Below are 24,489 nucleotides of genomic sequence, written 5' to 3' on the forward strand. Positions count from 1 at the left end.
TACAACATTGTTAAAGCCAGACTTAAAAAAAATCAAATAATAAAAAAACTTAGAAACCAAAAAGCTGGTTGGATATACAGTATACTGAACTGGATTTTATTGGAATTATTACAATAAATAAAATACCAGTACACCTAACTAAAACTACAGGGGTGTTTCTAGGTTCCCCCACTGATACAAGTCAAGGTATTTATTTAGAATTTGACACAGCAGCCATTGGGACAAATTCCTTTCCAGTAGAGAAGTAAAATTGATGTTACAAGTTTACCTATTTATCTATATATAAAGGGTAAGATTCTAGCATGCCATTTATGATTTCAGGTTATCTGAATATTTGAAAGAGTAAAATCCTACAAAATTATATAAAAAGCAAATTCACCTGACTTGAATAAATAATAATGTTAAGACCGGACAGAACTATTCATTATGGAGATTTAAAGTTTAAACCTGACAAAAAATATACATGGAAAACCAGAGAAATACAAAGATTCCATATGAGAAGCATACTGATGACAGTGAGGAGGGTGGGGGAAAAAAGTCCCTTTTAACAGGAGACCTCCAGCGGAACCAGGCTCGGGGAGGGTGGACATCTGCCTCGACTGGTTAGAGTGAGGGTACAGGAGAGAGAGAAAAGGATGACAGAGAGAGAAAACATTCACATTCCACACTGGTCAAGTTGGTGGGACCAGTAACTGCAGATCAGATCTGTGCAGCTTCTGCAGTGAGGTACAGAGAGAGCGAGAGGAATGAGAAGACAAAACTATGAGGGAGAAGACACAAAGGTAATAACGCACATACACAGTGCGACACCAGTAATTACTCAAGACTAACCAAGACATCCTTTCAGTTTCAAAGGTTTTCTCTCCACATCCAAATGTCACAGCTGGGTTAGACAGAGAGAACACAGCACAGGGAAAAGAGCTCTTAAAATGTAAATCAGCAGGTGGCAATGCTGATCAGGATGTGAAAGGAACAGTTTTTCTGTATTTGCATACATATGTTGCTGAGGCCTAAGATACTGTATATGTGCAAAAAATGAGTGCATGATGGCTGAAGTACTTCATCAGGGATGGGAAGTTGAACATAATTATGCTGGGAAACTTAGTATGGCACATAAATTACAAGCCAAGGGCAATGTATAAATATCTATCAAATAACTGTAACTACACATATCCTACTGTAAAGGCTGCTGTTTGATTTGCTGAAAAAGACAAGTTCACTTTTTACATGTGTAACTTAATTTGTTTCTACTGAAGTGAAAAAGGTACGTAGCTCCCAGACTGGAAAGCTGTGAAGTTGCAGAAATTCATTCTGAAATAATTTCTGAAAACCACAGAGCTTGTGTGTAACCACTGTGAACACATTTGATCTTGTAGAAGCGACTTTGTGACCTCGCTTCATGTCCTGCTGTATCTGTAGTGTTTCCAGGTGTCTTTGAAGTCAACTGCTTGCTCACAAGTTTCACAGTTTCTTCTGGTTTGGTGAATTCCATCGGGTCACAAGAACCAACTCAGGAGTCTGCCGTCATCAGTTCTGCTGTGCAACATATTCCCTTTCCAACATAAAAACAAAATCAACACAACAGAAACTATTGCAGACTACAAATGATGAGGTTTTACATGTCTGGCATTCAACACTGTGAGGATTGATGAGTCTGGACGTATGGGAACAAACGTTTTATTTTATAATGCAAACTGCAACATATGAATTATATTATTTACTCAAAGGAGCAGGAAAAAGGTCATATACCCGTGGCAAATAAATCACACAGTCTGTGTTAAATCTAAGTCCAACACAATATTTTCATCCTCAACCATAAAGGGAAAATCCACCCTAAAATAAAATGTACATTCCTTTGATGTCGGACAGTTCATTCTTAGTTTGTGAGCATAATCAAGTCTCGCCCAACGCCAGGAACAAAGGATCCAGGACTGTTGTTTTCCTCTGCAGACAGCGCAAAAGGGAAGCCTGACTTTCTACCAAAGTCAGTGAATTTTAAGAGATGTGAGCAATTTGTCAGGTGCAAACATTTGCACATTTTGGATCACTGATCCCTTTCTGTTTTGCAGTGTACACAAAGTTTAAGTGAACTGTGTAATATCATAGGATTCATAAAGTGAATTCTTGTGGGTTTTTGCTTCAGGAAGGCATTTATCAAAGTATTTCTACGCACAAATATAGCTCAGGTGAAAACTGAACCTCAATTAATCTGTTCAGCTATTGCTTAGATAAATAATATTTACTCTACAAGAGAAAGAAAAGTTTCACATTGTTCAGATGCATGTAAAAGAAAAAAAAAACTGTTCCAAAATGTCAAATTGACATTTTTTTGGTTGAAAAATCCCTGCGCTGTTGGTTCTTGAAACAATTTACCACATCTGCATCAAGTCTTGGAAAGTTTCAGAAAGGATTAGTTGAAGGGCTGAAAAACCAGCCATGTGACAAAAACAGTGACAGAAGTCTTTAGTAACTCTGGGGAAAAAGGAAATAGCACCAAGTTCACTGAGAGCAAGCCAGAAGGTAAAGGGGAGAAGCCACAGGACACACAGAGTTCAGGTGTGCACCTAAGTGCTGCGGCTTGCAAAAAAAAAACAAAAAAAAACTGCTGATCCTTCAGCATCACTTTTTGGTCTTCACTCTCCTCGGTCGTAGTCTGGCTGTGTGCAGCTTATGCAAATATAGTCCTCCTTCTCTGCTCGCTCAGCAGACAGTCCAACACAGATCTGGTGGAACCACTGATTGCAGCTGCCATCACATTGGACCCAGTTTACCTGAAATGAGCAAGATCAGGGAAAATTAACAAAATAAAAAAGTGTTTTACAGCATTTTCACTGTAAATTGTAAATCTGAGCAAATTTTAGTTAAATATATCAGATCAGGTAAATACTGCATAGAATATTCTGTGTATAGCAGACTGCTGAAACGAACCTCGTCGCCCTCTGGCTCTCTGCACCATGGTGCTGCACACAGTGAATAGTCCTCTTCTGAGTCTGAAAGAGCAGGATCAGACACTGTGTGTGAAGGAGAACAGTTCCTCTTCAATTCTTCACTCCTTTCTTTGCTTTTCTTGGGCTTCTTCTTGCGACACTTCTTCGCCTTCTCACTGTGCTGAGAGTCAGAGCTTTCCTTACGCCGCTTGGTCCTTTTGCTCTGACCGTTCACTGCCTCCTTCTTCAGACTGGACACTCCATTCTATGTATAAATTAAGATTGGAAAACCGGACTTAATAAATGGTAAACAATAATGCCAGCATACAGTATGGGGTGTGACGTGTTATCTTCAAGAGGTAAACTCATCCGTGTTTGTGGTTACCTTGTTGTGGTGGGGGCTCGCTCTGGGAGATGGCTGGTCCTGCTCTGGGCTGGGGGTGCTACGTGAGGGCAGGGGAACCAGTTTGTACAGCAGGTATCTGTACAGCTGCTCAGTCTCAGGCAGAGTGACCTGCAGCAGGAATCCCTCCACCATCAGCTCCTCCAGCTCAGGACCAAGCCCTGTGACAGATATGATTATTTATGATGAGAGTTCAGAGGGGAACTTTAAAAAAAAAAAAAAAAAAGAATGCAGAAATGTTTACAGCAAAGCCTTGAACACTGACCCTGGAGTGGAACAGACTGGTGCTCTGTATAAAACGCTGAACCATTTATTTCCTGAGTCAGACATGAAGACGTTCTCAGTCCGACTCTCTCCTGAAACAATAAAGAACAATCAATAGCTGTAACAGTGTCCGGTGTGCTTATGAGACCATCTGGCATTTCAACAGCTTATTGAAGTAAGCAAGTCTTCTGATGCTGAATTACACACATAACTCATCAACTGTATTCACAGAGTTATCAAAGGTTTTTCACTGACCATCTCTGACACCTTCTCCAGCATTCCCTCTGTGCAGGCCTGCTGGACTCTGTGCTGCCACCGAACCGTCCTCTCGATGAGGAAGCGCAGAGCGTCTCCTTCTGGCAGGCGAACCCGAATCCTCTGCAGCGAAGCCAGCAGCGGCAGGACCTTGTCCAGAGGAGGTTTCCTTGACCGCTGGCAAAGCGGGCAAAGCCAGGCTTGGCCGTACTCAAGATCTGCGGTTGTTGTAACGCAGCCGCAGTGAAAAACGTCTCGACAGAGCTCACACTGCACCATGGCACCCGAAGGGGCCTTTTGGCAAACGCAAAGACTAAGTGCACAACAGTTTTCAGCAGGAAGAAGCTTGGACTCATTTGAAGCCCTCAAAGCCAACAAGATCTCCATCTCTCTCTGTCGGACCTCTGCAAGAGTGGTCATCTGCGAGGAGAGAAAATTAGACGAAATTAAAAACTGCAACCTGACATCAGATCATGTCAAGTTTTTTAGTATTGCATTTAACTCATAATAATAATAACAAAATAAGGCCATTATGCTTCCCTGTTCACTTTCTGAGGTATTTTCCTCTCCATTTCCTGTTGCTTCCTGCCTGCCATAACACATTTTTGGACTGTTTGCCCTGAAATACACCTCACAGACAGAATTTGCAAGTTTATAATGCTGTCAAGTTAAGAAGAAAGGATTTATTTACTTTTTTTTTTTTTTACTTTTCTGTTATAAAATCTTATGTAATTTATTTTGAGTTGAGAATTTGAATATTACAAAAAGACAATGTTTTATCATTTGACAGCCAAACATCCTCCTGTCTCAAGAGGATTTAACACAATAACTGCAGGGATGTCACTAAATTGCCAGTGGATTGTCTGATTTATTTGTTAACAACACTATTGTGACTGGATGTACAACTTCCTGTGTCGAATGCGACCAGCAGCATGACTCATTTCTAATTTGAATTTTCTGTTACTGTTAACGGCTGTCACTGCTCCCCGCCTCCCTTTCAAATGCACTACAACAAAGTGAGACACGAAAAGAAGCTGTGGTTGTCTGGGAGGGGATGACAGCAAAATCTTCTGTCATAATATTTTGCTACTTAAACCACTGAGTTCATCAGCTCAACAGCCACCAAAAGAAAACACACGGCAGTATGTAAATTCTGCAGAGCAATGCTTACTGAGACGGCTGCGACAATGTCAAGCTTTGACCAACTCTTAGAAAAGAAGCATTAAGAAACATAAGTGTATTGGACGTTACCTATATAATTAGTGTATATTTCAGGGCACTAGTTTCAGGAGTGCAAAGTAAGATACAGAACAATAGCATGTTCCATATTACAAGTGCTTCATATAGTGTGATACTGGTCCTGGGCTTGACTCAGTGTCACCCTGCCTAACACATGACTTGGTTTCTGTTTATATGTTCTTGACTACAACACTATTTTGAGTTGAGCATTTCAACGAGCAGACTTTTAAGCACCACTTTAAGAAAAACATCTTTATCAAGGTGGGTTTTTGTAATGACGAATCAAAACAGTTCTTCCAAGAGTCAAGGAAGTGCAACTACACTGATGGTCACAATCACAATCTTCAACCCCCACTACAGAGTGATATGATAATAAGAGAGAGATAATACTCACAGCAGAGGCAGAGTCTCTGCTCTCAGAGAGCGCTCGCTCCACATCACATACAGAGTCCAGTTTTATTGAAGCTTTCTTATTGATCTGTGCAGCTTCTTTCACTTTTTTATATTTTGACTTCTGGTGCCCGGACCCTACGTCACATCGTGGGCAGAGGACCTGAAAGCATTATGACAAACATTTATTATCTTTAACAGCCACCTTTGAAAAACAGATACAAAACTAATCACACCTAATAATGTCTCCATTTACCTCAAGGAGAGAGAAAGGGGAGTTTTTCAGTAGGAATGTCTTTGCTGCGCTTTCCTTCCAGCTCTGAATGTCACCAACGAGGGCCTCCAGTCGACTCAGCGGGTCGAGCCTCACTGGGATCCCCTCTGCTCTGAGAACCAGCTCAGATAGGCTGTCTAGGACAGGAATACGTCCCCCAAGCTGCAAACATGCACAAACAAGATTAGTAACTCAAACTCAACCATCTCTCTCAAATGTTAAGCTTTGAAAACACTCAACATGGCTTGCGTATAAGTATATTTGACCTGGAGTGTTTCAGCTTCATGGAGCCATTTCTTGGCCTTGCTGATGACATCCTTCAATTGCAAACAGTTGGGCAGGTAAGCAGGGATGTTTTCTACTTCTTGTAGAGCAGCATCAAGTGTTTCTATGCTGTGATACGGCCTGTGAAGGGAAATGAGGTTTCGTAAAAATGAGAGTATATGTTCAGGTTTTTTAGAATTGTTAAAAACATGAGAAAGACCCATTCCTACAGCAACTGTCCAACTTGTAAAAGAAATGACCATCAGATCATTTGAGTGTTAGTCTCTGTGGAGCCATCAGTGGGTTAAGCACTGTCACAACACCATGATCCTCTTTATCCACCATGATCCAGCACTGCAGACTTGGCACATTTCACTCTGCACTGTCTGAAGTTTAAGCTGATTTCACATTTTCACACTCCACAAAATAGGATTTCACAGTTGTAAAATACAGACTTGACTGTGTATTCATTAGGTTTTAATAAGCCCACAAGTGCAACCGACCTAGGATGTTTTAAATTCTGCTTAATATCAGACATGCTAATTTGTGAGTGAGACAAGCTTTTCGTAGCTTTTAAAGACTGACACTCAGAGCAAGTAAGAGGAACTTGGGGTAGTGCTTTGAATAACCCTCTATCTCTAGATATAGTTTATTCAGACACAATTGTTATAGAAGAAAAAAAAACTGTAATATTTGAGCACAATCAAATAAGCAACAGTAGATTTAACATTTGATCACAAAAAATATCACAATGTGAATGTTATGAGCCAGTGAAGCGTTGTGTCCTCACCTGGCCTCCATGAGGCTGAGCACCCGCTCCTCCCACTGCTCCGACACAGTCAGCAGCTCCTGCAGACGAGCCATTGCTCTCTCCACAGAGCTGTGAGGAGCCAGGCCCACACCCTGGTCTATCAGCCTCCTCATAGTGTCTAGGCAGAGGCTGTCCGGCCGGCTGCTGGCCTGCTGCACGGCCTCCAGCCAGCGAGCCTGCTCCAGTCTCTCCCTCAGCAGGGGCAGCTGTGGCAGCTCCACATCCAGGCCCAGACTCACATCCAGCAGGTCCTGCAGCTCCACCGGGCTGGGTGACTCATCAGAGAGGAGATGTTCACTGTGCTGCTGGAAGTCATCCACCCGGGTCAACAGGTCCTGGAGGTCACAATGAACAGGCATTGGGAACTGACATTTAAATGTCACATCAAGCCTACTTTCTAAAATTCAGTAATGTCACATAACCAGAATGTCTTTTTACGAAGTGTGGTGGGACATGAAGAGTCATTAATGTGAAAGAATGAGGGGACAGTTTTTTTATTTATTTTTTTTAGATAACCACATATCGAAGCTCTTCGTGATGATGATTCTCAAGATTTGAAAATACTCTCACTAACCTTCAGTAAAGGAGCCTGTCGGATGTTACACGGCAGATTGTCTAACTGTTGGACGAAGGACCTCAGCTCCTCCACCGTCAACTCGTTTTGGCTTTGAGACTTTCCTCCACCAGAACGGTACCTTAAACACCGATTAAAACTGCTTAACGGACTAGGCAACAAAATAAAAGTTTCCCATTAAACAGTCATATTGGCACCTTGAAAAAAAAAATTAAATGAATCTACACATTGTCAACTCTGTCTGGCAAACAAAATGGAGACAAGACCAGTGAATGAGCTCTACTCCCACATACAACAATACAATGGAATCAGCTCACACTAAAGCATACTGAAAAACTGTCACTGGAAAACACAAGCTGGAGAACAAAAGAAACATGATATCACTGATATGCCATCACATAATTATGTGACATCTAGTGTGATTTAGTTTGACATAGGTTCAGTACTGCTGATTTTTATGGATGGATACTTCCTGCGTCATGGTTCATTTTGATTCATAGCGACACAGCTGAATCCACAAGCAGTGCTGAATATGTCAGATCTATTTTTGTAGTACCTCGTCTGCCTCTTCCCATTGAGAAGCTGCTGTGCCATCACAGCCACTTTATCAGCCTCTGAGGTGACTGTACGCAGCTGATCCAGGAGGCTGGTTTGAGGGAACGCCTTTGTCTCTGCTTGCTCCACCAGACTGTGAAGCTCTTCCAAACCTAACCAGAAAACAGAATACATTCTTAGAGAACAGATTCACAGACTGTAATTGATGTTTAAATACATCCTTCAAATGACAGAGAAGTACAATGAAATGATATTCTGAATAGAAATGTTGTGCACCTCTTTTCTTGTTTCCTTTGTTCTCCACAATGTCCTGAACACTGGACACCCAGTCTTTATACGACTCTGCACGCAGCTTCACTGATGCCATCACGGGGTACAACTCATCCAGTGTAAATTTGTAACTGCAGGAAAAAACACAAAGGCAGTGAATATGCCATGTTGATTTTGTCATTTGTTACTTTTTAACATGAAGCAACAATCTTCCCTCCTAACACCACTAGTGAAAATGTTTCTTTAATTTTGCTGTGGATATAAAGGCCGTCATGCTTTGTGAAATCTTGCTAGATTAAGTAGTGGCTGCTAATGAGAAAGTGTAGACTGAAAATGGGATAAATTATTGTCTATTAATGGAAAAGAAACTGCATTTTTGTGTAATTGATATCTTTCTGCAGTATGCAAGGGCTTAACATTTGGGAAAAACCTGATGCAAGATTCTCTTAAAGTAAGTTGTCCTCAACAGGCAGTTCAGCTGATGAAGATCCCTCATGACAGCAATAAATCATGATTCACCACTGAAAACTCAGAGGTGAGTATGTTCAGTCGTTGTGGTTACTGAAGACTCACTGGAGTGTGAGGTTGCTATGAGGACAGGAGCAGAGGTCCTGGGCGTGGTACAGGCAAACCATTTTGCCAGAACTGCAGGCACAGGTGATGCCAGACAGGTAGCAGGTGGTCCGACACTTGCAGCACTGCCGCTCCTCGTCTGGGAGCACCTCGTAATCAACTTGTCGAGACTGCACCACACCCTGGGGACGCAAATTCACAGTCATTAGAGCTGCTGCAGAGGAGACGGAGCAGCTAAATGTCACATCTGTGCAAACCAAAAGTCTCTTGATGTAAATCTATAATTGTGATAAATATCTTCAAAAGTTCAAAGCTTTCAGACGATAAATCATTAAAACTACACCACCACCAAACTCTAACTTTCACAGAAAACACCTGTTAATTTGTGAGCTTTGCTAGAATATGCATTCCAGTTTGGTTTAAACACCTTCTTTCTCCTACTTTTTTCTACTTGTTTTTCTTCCAGTGTAGCTGGAAGAGTTTGTAGTTGTCTTATGCAGAAACTGACCGCACTGTAAACACCACACCCAGCTTTCCAGATGTTAAAGTTGTTTAACACTTTGCTGACCATAATTGGTAATCTTATACTGAAGATTAGGATGTTTCTTTACAGGCGAGTTCACAGAATGTAGTGTGCATTTCTTACTTTGATTTACACCCATTTTCTCTATCTTTACTCTTTTATTTCTTCAAGAAATGTGATGAGGGTTTGTTTTTGTTTTGAGAAGAAGGTGGATTTTTAGCACATATTTAGGAAACTTAAGAACTAACACTGTAAATTCTGATAAGGAACAGCAGATTTGGGATCGTGGACTAAAGGAAAGACCCATATAACTATATGTATAATTTCTCTTTCTTGCTATTTGTCTCTTTCTTTAACCTAATAACATAAATAATAAAATGTTAATGATGTCTACTTAGCTAATAACACAATGATTTAAAGATAATCAGCACGAGAACCACATGAGCATCATGATATACATGTATATGAAATGATCGCTGCATCCTGAAATATTTAAAGAGAATTTTCCATCACAAACCCAGGAACCAAAACATCTATTTGCACTCATTTTAACAAAAAGGTAAAGAGTCTGTTTGTAATGTTACATCATTTCCTTTAGTTACACACACTGGTAGCAACAATTTGCATCACTGAACGAAATCTGCTAGATAAGTGAAAAATAAACTACAATGGATCCTGAAGACAAAGCAGCTCACCATTCTGTCGATCTTCTCTCGCAGTTCTTTCTCTTCTCGGAGCATCATGGTCATCTCCTTCTGCACTGCTGACGCCAGGTCGACATCCATCATGTCTGCTTTAAGGGCCATGTTACAAACCATCTCATCGTGGGAGAAGACGCAGTATCTGCTCAGCTGGCGATAGTGACCCACACAGTTACGACCGATGGGCATCTGTTAGAAAACATAGACATGAGGCAGAGTTTAAAAGCCATGGGTCAATAGGAAGTATTGAGGCAGAAAGAGTAACAACAGTAACAACAACAGGCTCTGCCACCTAACATCGTATTTAATTGTGCTTAGTCAAGCACTTTGGCCGGCAAAAATAAAGTTAATATATCATTTTTATCAAGGTTGTTTCAACTGTGTGTTATTAGCAAACTGTAGACGGCATCAATGCAGCGACATTTACTTCTCAGATAACTGAAATGTCATTAACAGAACTTCTACAAATACAACAGTTAAACATCTTTAGAGGCCAGTGCAAAGGAACAACATTTTACCCAACCAGAGCATAAAAATAATAAGGTTTTGGATGTGACAGATTTCCGTACCCAGTCCATGGTGCAAAAGTTGACAGCTTCAGCAAAGTTGAAACCCTGGTTGAATCCACTGTGGTAAGCTCTGGGGAAAGTGATGACAAACTCTCCTGCACACTGGTTGGTGCGATAGATCTATGAGTGGTAAGAAAAGAGAGAGAAAAAATTACAAATGGTTTGTGTTCAACAGTCTCTGTTTTTACACTTCTTTAGTTGAAAGAAGTCAAATTATGCTGCTCCCTGAGGTTGTATTAAGATTTGAGAACTGTACGTCTAAGGAATTGTAACATGTTTGATGTTTTCTATACACTCTCCTGCTGCAAACCAAGAATGAATAAAGAACATCTGTCTGTATTCAGTAATGAAGCTAACCCATCTTGATTCACCTTTACAATTTTATTGCCATAGTGATGTGCAAATATCACATGTAAGGACTTGGCATCAGACTTCGTCGAGAACAATCTATCTTTGTTTCCCCACTTTTAAATTATTAATTAAAAAGCGTTAACAGTGAGCAGGTTACCGGGACGCCGTTGTTCATCAGTGTGTTTGGATTCATGATGGTGACCAGCTGGTGAAGGAGGTCCGGCTGGGACTCAAACAACTCAGGAGCCAATTTCTTCATGACCGACTCGAGGTGTTCTGCAGCATAACCGGGAGCCCCGTACCACGTCTTTGGCTCCCCCCTGCACATGTGGTCAAACATTTTAGTGAAAAAAATTCTCAAAATAAATGATTGTTTCTTATAATCCTTATTTTGTTATTGTTGCTAGGTGCCATCCATGCGTTTCTGACTCATGGTGACCCCATGGACATACTTTCTCCAGCTTTTTCTGTCTTGTCTTGTAAACTTTAAATGGCTCTGTTAGGGACTTTGTTTTTTGTTTTTGGTCACACCTTCTATCAATCTGATTCTGTGCCTCCCTCTTCTCCTTTTACCCTGTACTTTTCCAAGCATGTCAGTGCTGGATAAATTACGACCAAACTGCTCCCTTGAGGCCCTGGTGCATAAACAGAGACTTACTTACTTTGAACATATCCTAAGATCAAAAGGACTGGAGCTGGACATCATGTTTGGAATCTTTATTTTACAGGAATGAATTACTTATTTGTTTGACAGGAGACATCGATGTGATTTCTTTAACATATATCAGAAAGACATCTGGAAGAAACACAAAACTATTCCTGTTGTATGAAAACTGAACAATTAGTGATGCATAATAGAGTTCACAGAGTGCACTTTACCAGTGAAGATAGTTGATGGAGTAGCTCCAGTGGTCCTCAATATGCCAGCAGAAGGAGGAGAAGCACATGCCCACATACAGCCACGGTAACTTCATCCCACAGATGTCGGCTGTAATGTGAGTCAGCACTGAGGCATCGAGCACCGGCATGTTGTTCAAGTTCCAGCCGCTGCTCAGGTAATGCTGCAGGTCAGAGACAGGTCTCAACACTCCACTTAACCCCTCACTCAGATGTAACCCAGAACATAAAACTGATCCTATCCAATAGCAAAAACACAGTTTCAGTGCTGTTACTTTTCACAGCTGAAAAGAAGGTTATCTTTAGAAGAGCGTTTCTTCTCTAGGAAATATTGAGGGATATTTTGAAAATATACAGGATACATTTTCTTTAAAGTATGTTTTGATAGTTGATTTGAGATGGCAGGCACTCTTTTAGACATTGCCTATTGTACAAACAAACACTTTTATTATCTTTCATAAAGTTTTAAAGAGACAAAAACAATTCCAGCAATGTTCAAGTTCAGTTAATTGGGTTAAAACATTAAAAAAAAAAAAAGAGTTTTCTTAGGAAAGAAGTATAATACAGACATAAGTCTGTCGACAGACATATTGTACCTCATCCTCAGGAGAGACTTCAAAATGGCCGTTTTTCACAGGGAAACCACTCCCAAACTCCTTGGAGGCAATGTCAGCCCCGTACTCCACAGTGACATCCTCTTCGATTGTACTGACTAGACGCCAGAACTCCTTTTCCACCAGCTCAGTGGGAACCATCTAAAAACACAACAAGCACTGTATTGAACACATGTCTGGAAAACAAACACACAAGCTCCATAAATAAAGATTGATTTCTACCATTGATGCAACACGTTGTCAGAATGTGATTGTAAACTGTTGGACCAAAACCAACAGGACAAAGTTTTCTGTTTCAACCCAGTAGTACATGAAGTTAGCTTTTCCCTGCCCCCCACTCAAACCAGACCTCTAACCTCTTCACCTCTCACATTCATGAACAACATTAGGAGATCCCCACAGGATGTGTGTGAGCAAGAGGACACAACACCTGATAACACAAACTACTGCTTTCTGGAGGTGCATTATCAAAGCATTCCTCTGCTGCAGACCAAAGCCATAAAGTCAAGTAACAGAGTCCAAGGCTGTTTTCCTCCAAGATCTACAAAAATATGCCTCAAGTCTCCAAAAGCCAGTTTGTGGTGAGAGTATAGCATTTCATTTACTGGTACAGGTAGTGTATGCTCATATTAGTATGGTTTGGTGCACATAACAGGTTTAACATGTATTTTCACTTGTGCAAGAAATGCCATATCAGAGCCACATAGTAGCTTAAATGTTGACATTTTCTTGAAAAGTATTTTTAAAATTAAAGCTACAAGAAAGGCCCGAATTTACTTACAGGAGCATCTGTGATAGAGGTCAAATGTTATTTTCAAGACAAGAGTCAACTCCATAAAACTATAACTAGTTTGGACATCTGAATTTGTCTGGCCCCGAATTCCTATCTCTGCTTTTGCCCTGCCTGCTATGTTGCACTTTTGCTTTAGAGCTGAACCAAGGCAAAATATAGTACATGGAATAGCAGCAAATAACTTTGTAAGCCTACACTGAACCACATGACTAAAACAGTATCCAACAGCCATCATTCTACACTGCCTGTTTCAATATGAACGGTCTATACAATCTTATGTTGATTTTGCTCGACAAGGTCTTGTTATTTGAAATAACGTAATTCTCACCTTTGTAGGTGGGTAGCACCCTTAAACAATCCTACATAGTGATACTTAACCAGAAAACAATAAAACTATGAGAATTATTTGTTTATAGTCATAGCCATGGTTGTCCTTGTCAGTACCTCATATCTGTTCTCATATCTGTGTGTATGTGCGAAATACACTTTCTTATACAGACAGAATTTGTTACAATTCTTGTGTGTGTGTGTGTGTGTGTGTGTTTAAGTCGCAACATGACATATCTGCTTTCAAAGAGCTCAAAGAGTAACTTCCATCCATATACTTCTAACGTGTTAAGCTGCTTACATCAGTGCATAGTAAAAACTGAGACCAGAATATAACTCACCATATTTAACAAGTCACTGAGAGGATGAAATAAATACTGAAAAAGAAGAATGGAAACTACTCAATTAACAAATGATGCAAACTCACATGAACTGGCATGTTGAAATAATCTGATTTAAAGGAGTCTGCCATGTCTCCAAAAGCTTGGAGGGTGTAGCTCCTGCTGGCCTGCTCAAAGCCAAACGCAACAGGAGGTTTGCCACATTCCTGAGGGAAAAAAAAAGGAATATAAGTTTAAAACAAACCTTTTGGGATTTTACTGTCAAGGTTTTTGACAAACATGAGATCATACTCGAGTTCCTAATTATGAGCAGACTTCAGCTCCCTGAGGGCAGAGCAGCTCACCTGAGCCAGGCATTTGGGGCATCTCCAGTCTCCTTTGGGAACATCGTGGAGGGGAGGGATCAGACAGAAGATGTGATAGCTGTCATCACAGCCATCACATAACAGCAGCCGGTCCTCAGCACTTCCACTGCCACATACCAGGCACATGTATGTGTCCACCTGAACAGACAACAGTTGTGAGCTTTACAATCAAGTTGCAACATGAGTTGCACTATGTTAGTATTCACACATTTGAATTACAGTGATGGAAAAACATTTACTTTATTCACCAGAGGTTTGCTTATTTTATTAAATACATTTTCTTCATATTTCCTTAGGTCTTCATGTTCAATGGGCTCCTTTTTCACTTCAGTCACTGCCATTCTTACTGAAAAACAAGGGTGAAGATTCAGTGGAGGCTTTCAGAGAGAATAACTTTGCTCCCATTAAAAGAACAATTCTTTTTATTCACAAATTTACAAGCACTGTAAGTCTGTTTTCTTACCAGGTTCTTGTTTGGCAACATACGTTCCCATTCTCCTCCTCAAATTGGGCCGATTCTCACAAACTTCTCCACGTTCACTTTTGACACAACCTCTCTAGAGTTAGACAGAAAGATTGACAGAAATAAAGTCAGTAGGAAATTTTAGCGGGTCCTCAGAAAGTAATGAGGAATAAACTACAAAATCACAGAACTCAATAGAAATACTGATCTGACCACCAAGATCAGATGGTCTTTTGTGATATGAAATAAATGTATATGATATAGACAAACACACCTTGTCATAAGGTCTAAAGACATTCTTGTCTAAATAAAAGTGCAATCTGTACTCAACCCACAGTTGAATACCAGAATTTGACACATTGACACAAATTGTACATTTTGTTTGATGTAGTTTACAGTAAACTTTGAGGTTGTCTTTGGATCACCATCCTTTTTTAGAAGTTGACTTCTTTTTAGTTTCTTTCTGTGCCATTGTGCTGGCCACTACTTTCTGGCATATCTAGATGTTAGCTTTGCATGCTTAAGATGGAAACTTTTTCAATGGCATTACAAGTATGACTCCTACAGTTTCTTTGCAGTCAAAAATACAATGTGTTGTAGTTTTATCTGGAAGTTTTCTTGGTCTTCTTTTTTTCTTATTGACATTTCAGCCAGTGGAAATTAGAAACTGACAGCGCTTTATCTCTTTATAGCCTTCCCCCCTTCTCTGAAGGCATCAATTACCTTCCATACCTTCCTACCATTTCAGATCCGTAGTCAGTTGATTAGAGGAGCCCATAGCTGTTTGAGTACCATAAAGTCAGTGAATTTATTAAACTCAGCTGACGATTCCCAATGAAAACTACTGATCTGCCTTACAAGTCCAAACAAGTTCATTGAAAGTTAATAAAAGCTAATAACAAGTTAATAAAGTTTTAAAAATTCTAAGTGCAAGGGCGCCTAAACTTTTGCACATACTGTTGATCATGACTGGCAGTATATTATTCACAGAATGAATAAAACATTCAAATTGCAATGTCAGAGAAGACAAGAGACTCACTTCAGATCGCATTCGTTTGGCTCGGCGAGCGATGCTGCAGGTCTCCTGGGGCTGGACAGACTGCCGCTGCGGCAGGTCATGAGGGGTGTACTCCTTATCTTTAGTGTCATTGGTCAAGGTGGCCTTCTGCAGAATGAGGTAGGCAAATGTGATGAGAAGAACACTCAACACAGAACAAACCTGGCTTAAAGCCTGTGTGACACAAAATCCACAACAACATTCCCTTACTTAATATAAAAGAAACACTTTCTCTACTATATGCATATGCAGAAGTTTTCAGATGATACAGCTATCGTGGCCTGTATTAAAGGAGGAGAGGAAGGAGAGTACAGGAAACTGGTGGAGGACTTTGTGGCTTGGTGTAGGAAGAACCAGCTGCAGCTAAATATCCAGAAAACCAAAGAGATGGTTCTGGACTTTAGAAAGAAGCCTTCTACACCTCAGCCAGTCCACATACAGGGGAACAGTGGTGGAGATAGTACCATCCTACAAGTATCTGGGAGTAGTGTTGGACAATAAGCTGGACTGGACTGCCAACACAGACCATCTTTACAAGAAGAGCCAGTCCAGGCTGTACTTTCTCCGAAGGCTGAGCTAACTAAAACATTGCTTATAAAACACCTTAAATATGCCCATTTACCTTTCTGTATAATACACATCCCAACATGATCTCACATGAATATGCGGGGAAAAAAAATCTGGAACAGACTGGAAAAATTGATAAAGGTCAAAGTATAGATAGAATTCTGCTTTTCCCACTCCCTAGGACTAGCTCTTTGAAGACATCCAACATGTGAAATGCTACTGGAAAAGTGTAGAGCGGTCAATAAATCAAGTTTCACAAAACCTTGCTTTTACCTGTTCCTACGTTTTAATTTTTGCTGACATTCATATTTTATGACATTAAGTCAGTGAGTAACATTACTGTCAAAGAAACAGCTATGCATTTTTTCTCCTTATGAGTAAAGAGAGGAAATTTAATAATCATTTAATTTGTTTAATTTTTTTCTCAGAAAAAACCAACAACAGTACTGTTCAGCTACAGTATGGCTAATAATAGAGCTGCCAATAAAATCTTAACGATACCCATCCCTACTGGCTCCTGCTGCTCTGCTACTGCAAAAACAAAATAAAAGTGATGGGACATACGGGCAGATTGGCTCCAGTCTGGAAGAGGTTATATGGGTAGAGGATCCGCTCATAGTGTGCCCGTAGATGAGAGCCAATAGCTTTGCCTGGAGCAAAGCCCATCTTGACAGATATCTTAGTCCAGCGCCGCTCTCTACAGACTGCATCGAAGCCGCCCTCTTCATTCACCAACTTGAAAAGCAAAACAGTTATGTATTCAGATTGTGCTGCCATGTGTAAAACTGTGTTCCATATTTACATGTATACAAAAGCAAACGTGTAAAAAATATAACAAGTATATAACTAGCAGGGATTTGCACACCGTATTCAGTTGATATAAATCCAAAATCTTTCTTTCCACATGAGGAATTTTCAGAGTGCAGCCTTGGAGCTCCCAGAATTTCGCTATTTGATCCAGGAAGTTGAGTTTAACTCTGGTCTGAGCCTACAAATAAGATGAAATGAGATTTAGTTATTAAAAAAAAACATTTCACTACTTAATGTGGACAGAGTTACAAGAAAACAAGAAAACAATTTCAAAAGTCTGAGCAACACTGACCTTTGTACACATGATGTTAACTGCCCAAAGGCCATTTTAGGAAACCCACTAAAATTATCTACTTATCTTTCTACATTCTTTCCTAAGACTGAAGCTTTATTTTTATTTTAGAAATGAATATGCCTGCACTATTTTCTCATCTCTGCTCATGATCACATTCTAACAGATATTCTAAAGCTGAAACTGTAGCGGGGTGAACGAAGACAGACCCAATGAAGCAATAACATGTATGTCTAAAAGCCCAAATAAAATGTCTAAATGACTAACAAAACAGGATTTCTTGCATTTCAAATAACACACTAGCACATGTACCTCCAGTTCATTAAGCCTTTGTATTCGTGGTGTGAATTTCAGTCTGTCAACATCACAGGCAAATGGTGGCTGCCAGTCCTGTGAAAAAAAAACAACAACAACATCTTAGTAAGCAAAATGAAACTTGGTGATCACACTGAAACAGAAGCTTGTAAAATCAACTTTTGTTTGCAGGTTTGTCAGTCTGCAAGAAAGGCGTCAACATACACAACAAGGCTCTCAGTGTATGGTGCTAGTTTAAGTCAAACCACTCCAAAAAAGCCTCTTACAGAATAATAACAGTGTTACTACACATTTTTGTTATTTGAAAACAAATCCCATGACAGGACCCAAACCAGTCCTCTCTGTGCCTCTCAGCTCCAAGCCATTACTTCCAGTTCAAGATTTAGATGTAGTGTATGCTTGTCAAATATTCATGACATTTTAGCACTGCTGCGTGGGGCACCAGAATAAGGCAAACAAACAAACAAAAAAAAAGACGCTGCATTGAGTTGGAAAAGTTACACAAAGGAGATTTATGCTTTACTGGAAGGATTTGAAAACACTATTTTTCTTAATAAAGCAAGAAAAAAGATGTTAAGGATGATAAGTAACTGGTTGCTTTGGGAAATGTATGCCTGGTTAACTGCTTCATCTATGGGAGGCTCAGGGAAGTTCACAGCAGCTAGTGAAACCATTTTCAACCCAGAATGACACACAAACAGAGTGAGGCAAGATTAGAAGTGACATCAAAATAAAAACCAAACCTTTATTAAAATATTTATCATAGCCCTTTAATAAAATTAGCTTAAAATAGTATTGATTAATAGAACTGTCACAAGGATATGCTTTCCCTAACAACACAAAAACGTCTCATTAATGGCGGGCCCGATGTGATGGACAGGTATTTAAGTCACTCACTGACACGCTAAACACTCACAAGTCTAATATTAATGCACTTGCACACTGTTTTAAAACAAACCTACTCATGCTAGACCATGCAATTTCCTGCGAGACTAGAAAACAGGGTGTCAGTGATGGCTCAACAGACAGCAAGATTATCTCAGTTTTGCATCATTAAATGTGTGACACCACACTCCTTCAAGTGAGTGAGATAATTTACAAATGAGAGACAAACAGCCTGTGAAATTCTGTCCTTGACTGTGACACAAAATGTGCCATTCTCTCCATCAGTGAGCTGATAATGGTAAACACTGTCATAGCCTGATATTATAGGGTTCCTAAAGAGCTGCTATTAGTATGAACAAAGGTCTAACATGTAGAGCTGAAATAATACAGTTGTTTTTATTCGTCTTTGACCGTGAAGAACGGACAGAAATGCTTATCCTGGAGATAAAAGTTTCAGGTTTCACATTTGCCCTTCACATACAGTCACACCAGCATTCTTAGACAAACTCACAGTGCATCGGCTGCACAGTTTCCACCATGGCTTTGATGTGCTCACAAACACATGAATCGATAAACCCGTAATAAATCTATATCCTGAAAGAGCGTATAGATACAGCGGCTCTCACACAAATTACATTTTGATTAATCTTTAGACTGTTTTCTTGATTATTGATTTAGTCTGTAGAATTTGTGAAAACTGTGGAAATCATACAATAATCTTTCTCTGTGTCCAGGGTCACATCTTTAAAAGTCATGTTTTGTCTATTCACTTGACCCCTTCAATTTTTTTTTCAGTAAGATTAGACAGAGAAGAGAGGGAAATGCTGAATTTTTTTGATGAAAAAAAAAGACTTGCAACATTAAGTACTATAAAAATAGATGACTGACTAATCATTGCAGGACAGCTACGTTTTCTTTAAGAGTTCAGATTGTGGGCTCAACAGTGTGTTAAGGCTTTCTAAAAGAAATAGGCCACATCATTCAAGCCAATCTAAATTGTATAAAGTGAACACACTGATGGCAGATTTACTCGCAATGCACATAAAATATATTTGCTCTGGATAACCAATTACTAAAAGCACTAACTACACTCTACCTTGAATCCAGTCTCAATATTTTATGACTTAATATGTGTCTTAAAATTTAAAATGTTTTGCAATGTGCAGAATTATAGCAATTTCTGCAATTACAGGCATACTAGCTAAAAAAAGGCATTAACATTGAGATACAGCATGACATTTGATTTAAAATGTCCAAGTTCACATGTTTGAGCCAAACCACTGACACAGATTTGTAATGAAAAGGCAATGTGCCACATTAACATTCAAGATAAGTAAACAGATCACATGACCTGACTCAGCTGGGACTGGAAATTAGCCTACGGTACTGGATCTGACTAAAGCTGTAACGCTCCCAATGTTTTTTTAGAGTGGACAGAAACAGCGTATTTTTAAAAATAGAACTTTAAGATTCAAAAGCCACTGCCTGCAGTGTTACAGCAGGATTACTGTGGGCACTATAAAATGTTTCAGTCAAGATTTACGGGGCCTAGACAAGGCATGTTTTCTTCTCAGGAGGGAAATGCTGGTCAGAGAAGGGGCAACAATGGCTGCATTAACACCACCTTATCATATGCTGACAAAGTCAGATTAGGCCAACAAATGTTGGGGCACAAAATGAAAACAATGATTTGGAAACATATGGAGTGTTTTGAAGAGTTTTATTGACAATCCTTTTGACCACATTAGTTAAAATTCTGAGTGCATTTTTGGTCTCTACATGACTAGCATTGCCCCAGTGCAAAATGACAAATGCAAGTATTGAGAATTTAACCACAACCAGTCCGAACATATCACTAAAAACCCTCTGCGTGTGTGCTACTAACATCTACAGTCAAAATGTGACCTGTGTAAACCCCTGTAGGAAATTCTAACCGCATGCTGTGCACCCAGAAATCACTGATCAAAAACAGGTTGTGGTGCAATGTTTACTTCCGTTCTAAAAACTCCCTCTTTTTGAACCGTTTATACTGGAGAAAAAGTCAAAAAAAATGAAAGAAAAAGAAACCTCAGGCTAGATCCTATCTCCAAACACAGGATCTCATGTGCAAATGGTGTGTACCTCTGCCAAACAAGGCCCCAGGAGCTCTCCTTTTATACGAACATACAAAACAAGTGTAAAAATCACACACTTAAAAATTTGCCTTAGTAGAAATCCCCTCTCAAGAGCTCAGATTCCATCTGCTGAAGGATTTGTTTATTGTTTTTTTTTTCTGGCCCACACACAACCCTGGAGCCAAATTTTGGTCTGAATGCTCAGATGAAACTGCTGGTGCATGCAGTTAATTGTGCATACACCGTGTAACGCAAATGATGAATTTAAACTTTAAAATGAGCCATTTATATACACCAGCGCACACTCAATGAACAGGCTAGGACTAAAATGCTCGTGCACTGGTGAAAACAAAGAGTGGGTTGGTAAATGGGCTGATCAACAGAAGCTTATTTTACAATTTGATTTCAGGGGACTAATCAGAGGCCCATCTTTGCTCAAACCTTCTCCCACTGCCTTCTTTTGTTTACATGAGCTCTGCATCTTCAGCCATTGGACCAGCAAACACTAAAAGCAGTCACCCCACCCACCCGTTTCTGATAACAATCCAGTCCCTTGTACCCCTACCCGTTGGGTTAAACCGTGCAAAATGGACTTTTACAGCTTCCTAAGTTCTCCTAAAGACGAGTACCACGTTATCAGATGGTATTCAGATCAAACAAAACCATGTCCACGCAGGATCTCAACGGTCTCATGCTGACAAAGGGGATACCTGCCATAAATTACGTCAGACATGGTAATATCATTTAATTTCAGCTGAATTCGCCCTTTATCTAATTTGCGTTAATGCATGGACACACCCTTGAATAAGGTCCCCACTCCCATCATATCTCAGAAAGAGGGTCAGTTTGAAATGAATTTGTATTCTGTCCGTTTTGGGATGATTAATTTTATAAAAATATATTTAAACTTTTTTTTTTTTTTTAAGTGTTATGTTTGCTTTCTTTCTTTATTTTTTTTAAACAAATAATATTTCTCTTCTGTGACGCCAGGGAGGTGTGGATTACGACAGAATAATCCTCCAATGAGAAAAGGGGAATTATTGTCAAAAACAATCGTTGCGAGAGTTGTTCCCACAATAACGATATTAGATTATTTTACGAGTCTATAATAGTTGGTTTAATAAAAAAAACGTCAGGAAAATGGCTTTTAAAGTAGGTGAAGATAGTGAAACTATGATAGAGAGAGAAACGGAGTGTCCATTAAGCGCCGTGTTTGAGCGACCCTTTTCTCCATAAACAGTTGGTCACCGAGCACGTACGTTAGCCAGCGTTAGATGTGAGACAACTGCAGCTTTAAACGGGCCTGATTAACGCTAGCTAGGTTACCTCACACTATCTAAAGCCGTCAAACCCAATCGGGAAAAGTTGTGCTTTACATTTTCACCAAATTACTCAAAGGACAAACCACTGGTTCAAACGTCGGCGAGTTATTTCCGTGCGCAGACTCCAGGAAGCACTTCATTCTGCGCTAACGTAAACAATTTACATTATATTTGCGTGCAGGCAAACTTTAACGTTTGAATTATTTTTAGAAAACGCCCTCTTCAAGCGGACTTTTGTAATAAATAAATGTGTGACCGTTTGGGGGGGTTAAAACTTGGCCAGGACACAGGTTTCCTCTTGAATGGCAGGTCTGTGAGAGCTTCCCTACCGTTGAAGCGAACTGAACACACTCCTGCTCGGGCTAGCTCACTATTCTACTCGGAGCCGCAATCCGCCATGTTGAAACCTGTCTAAAAACACAACTTTGCCTGCTAAATTATCCACAGCGGCCGAGCCCAACACGCCGTGCAAACACATCGAACAGTGGCCAAGAGGAAGAAACACTCACCGGCGGCGGTCGGATCTTGCAGATGCCAGTTTTCTCTGCAATTGGTCGTATTTTGTTGATGTACGCAAAAGGGTCGGCAAATTCCTCCCAGCTGGGCTCAAAAACGGGGCACTCCGGAGGAGGAATGAACTCATTCAGCTGTGGCTGAGTCATCGTTGCATCTTCGTTATGACTCGAGCTGAAATAATTTGAAAGGAATCCCTCACGCCGAAAATGGTTGCTTTGAATGTCTGTCTTTCAGTTCATGTCCACACTCCACTCACTGAACTCAAAGACGAATTCTCTAGTTGGAGACGAGCTGGTGACAGCTTCAGACTGTGCACGTCCGCCTCACAAAGTAGACACCCACGAATTATTCAGGTTACTGTCATTTATTTGCATATTTCTGAGGTTATATCAAACCTATAAACGCAAACATTGGATATAAATGCGAGCATTGACTTTGTGTGAATTATTATTTTACTAAACCGATGATGCGTGTTCATATCAGATGGAGTTAAATGGCTGTAGAACTATGCTGAAGCAGAGAAACGGCTTCGTCGTTATTTCAGTCAACTTTAACGCCGTTGAAAATAAATGTAGAGTTTGTTCGTACAGTTCACACTTTGAGAACACGCAGTTTAGGATTTTATAGCTTATTGGTTCCGTGGTTTCCTTACAGATGATTGCCCCCCTTGTTGAATACGTTTGATTACTTTACCTTCTAGCCACGGCGGTGCACTGGGCTCAATCGGATTACAAATGAAGACATGTGGTGGGTTGAGTATTCCTGACTCCGCCCGGCTGTGTGGAAAGAATAGATGTATTAGACGGCACGCGGCGTTCTGTATTCGAACACACCCACCAGATCTTTGCGCGCTGGCCGGCACTTCGTTTTTAAATGGTCTAGAGGAGCTCTCTGATTGGTGGAGGGGAGTCATATGTTGATAGTTCAGCTGTTTATGTTTTTATAATAAACATTTGTTCCACACTAACTCCTGAACTCCTCTTGCATCAAGTATTGTCCTCATAATATTGGAAAATACCATAAATTCCTGTGATTATTCATGTTAGCCACATATATGTTCACTCTGTACAGACTGTACTCCATACTGTTCATACTGTGTATACACTATATATCACTTGCATATTATATCCACTGTTCACACTGTTGATACTGTCATTAATCCTTCTTTTTGTATTTACGATTTATCCAACTTTATATAGTTATTTATGTAACACGCTTGTATTATTGTAGCTTGTTCTATTTATATGTTTATTGTGGTCATACTGTTCAGTGTGTTAATACTGTAACATACTGTGTGTACCCATATTGTATGCATGTTATACATTACATACTCCTATTCATACTGCCCTTAAAACAATTCCCCTTAGACATCTTACACTGTACGACACTGTTACTGCTTCCGCTCCACTTCTGGTTAGATGCTAAACTGCATTTTGATGTCTTGTATGCTGTACAATGACAATAAAGTTTAACCTAATATTTTTTGATCTAATCTAATCTAATATTCAAAGTGTAACTTTAAATTTTGGTACGATCCACACGTGACAAAAACACTGAAATATGTGGGACGACACATCAAATTTTTCTTTTCTCACATTTACCAGTTTTTACATACAGGATGGGTTGGTTGCTGGCATTTATCTAAGTTCTGTTTAGGTTGTTTATTATGTTCGCAAATTCACATAGTTTTATTAATACTTTTGTCAAAATTACACTACCAATCACATAATCCTTAACCACTTTTTTAAAGGTAAGGGACAGTTTTACCATACCATAAAATGTAAGTATGACACTGATGTAATCTCATACACAAATTAATTATATCCTCACTGAAAAGATAGATAGAAGTTTATTGATCCCTTTGGTAG

The 24,489-nt window shown here is 39.8% G+C and overlaps 1 protein-coding gene across 2 annotated transcripts; it reads right to left on the reverse strand.

Annotated features, from left to right (window-relative positions):
- Nucleotides 1–1,661: 1,661 nt before the first annotated feature.
- On the reverse strand, nucleotides 1,662–22,919 carry kdm5ba (lysine demethylase 5Ba). 2 transcript variants are annotated; one of them, XM_008284692.1, is made up of 27 exons: nucleotides 22,615–22,919; nucleotides 17,782–17,859; nucleotides 17,233–17,355; nucleotides 16,932–17,102; nucleotides 15,783–15,908; nucleotides 14,744–14,837; nucleotides 14,529–14,626; nucleotides 14,260–14,418; nucleotides 14,002–14,121; nucleotides 12,437–12,595; nucleotides 11,823–12,004; nucleotides 11,101–11,263; nucleotides 10,593–10,712; nucleotides 10,018–10,212; nucleotides 8,800–8,981; nucleotides 8,233–8,357; nucleotides 7,958–8,108; nucleotides 7,402–7,522; nucleotides 6,807–7,162; nucleotides 6,019–6,157; nucleotides 5,735–5,914; nucleotides 5,483–5,641; nucleotides 3,850–4,269; nucleotides 3,596–3,686; nucleotides 3,313–3,491; nucleotides 2,929–3,192; nucleotides 1,662–2,771 (listed from the first exon to the last, which is right to left on the reverse strand). In XM_008284692.1, the coding sequence occupies exons 1-27, from the start codon at nucleotides 22,765–22,767 to the stop codon at nucleotides 2,634–2,636; spliced, it is 4,446 nt and encodes a 1,481-aa protein (XP_008282914.1). In that variant the 5' UTR covers nucleotides 22,768–22,919; the 3' UTR covers nucleotides 1,662–2,633. The 2 variants fall into 2 exon arrangements, with proteins under 2 accessions (XP_008282914.1, XP_008282913.1); XM_008284691.1 differs by having other exon boundaries at nucleotides 14,520–14,626.
- Between the last annotated feature and the right edge of the window lie 1,570 nt (nucleotides 22,920–24,489).

The sequence above is a fragment of the Stegastes partitus genome, unplaced genomic scaffold (assembly GCF_000690725.1).
Source record: "Stegastes partitus isolate 25-593 unplaced genomic scaffold, Stegastes_partitus-1.0.2 Scaffold368, whole genome shotgun sequence".
Lineage (NCBI taxonomy): Eukaryota > Metazoa > Chordata > Actinopteri > Pomacentridae > Stegastes > Stegastes partitus.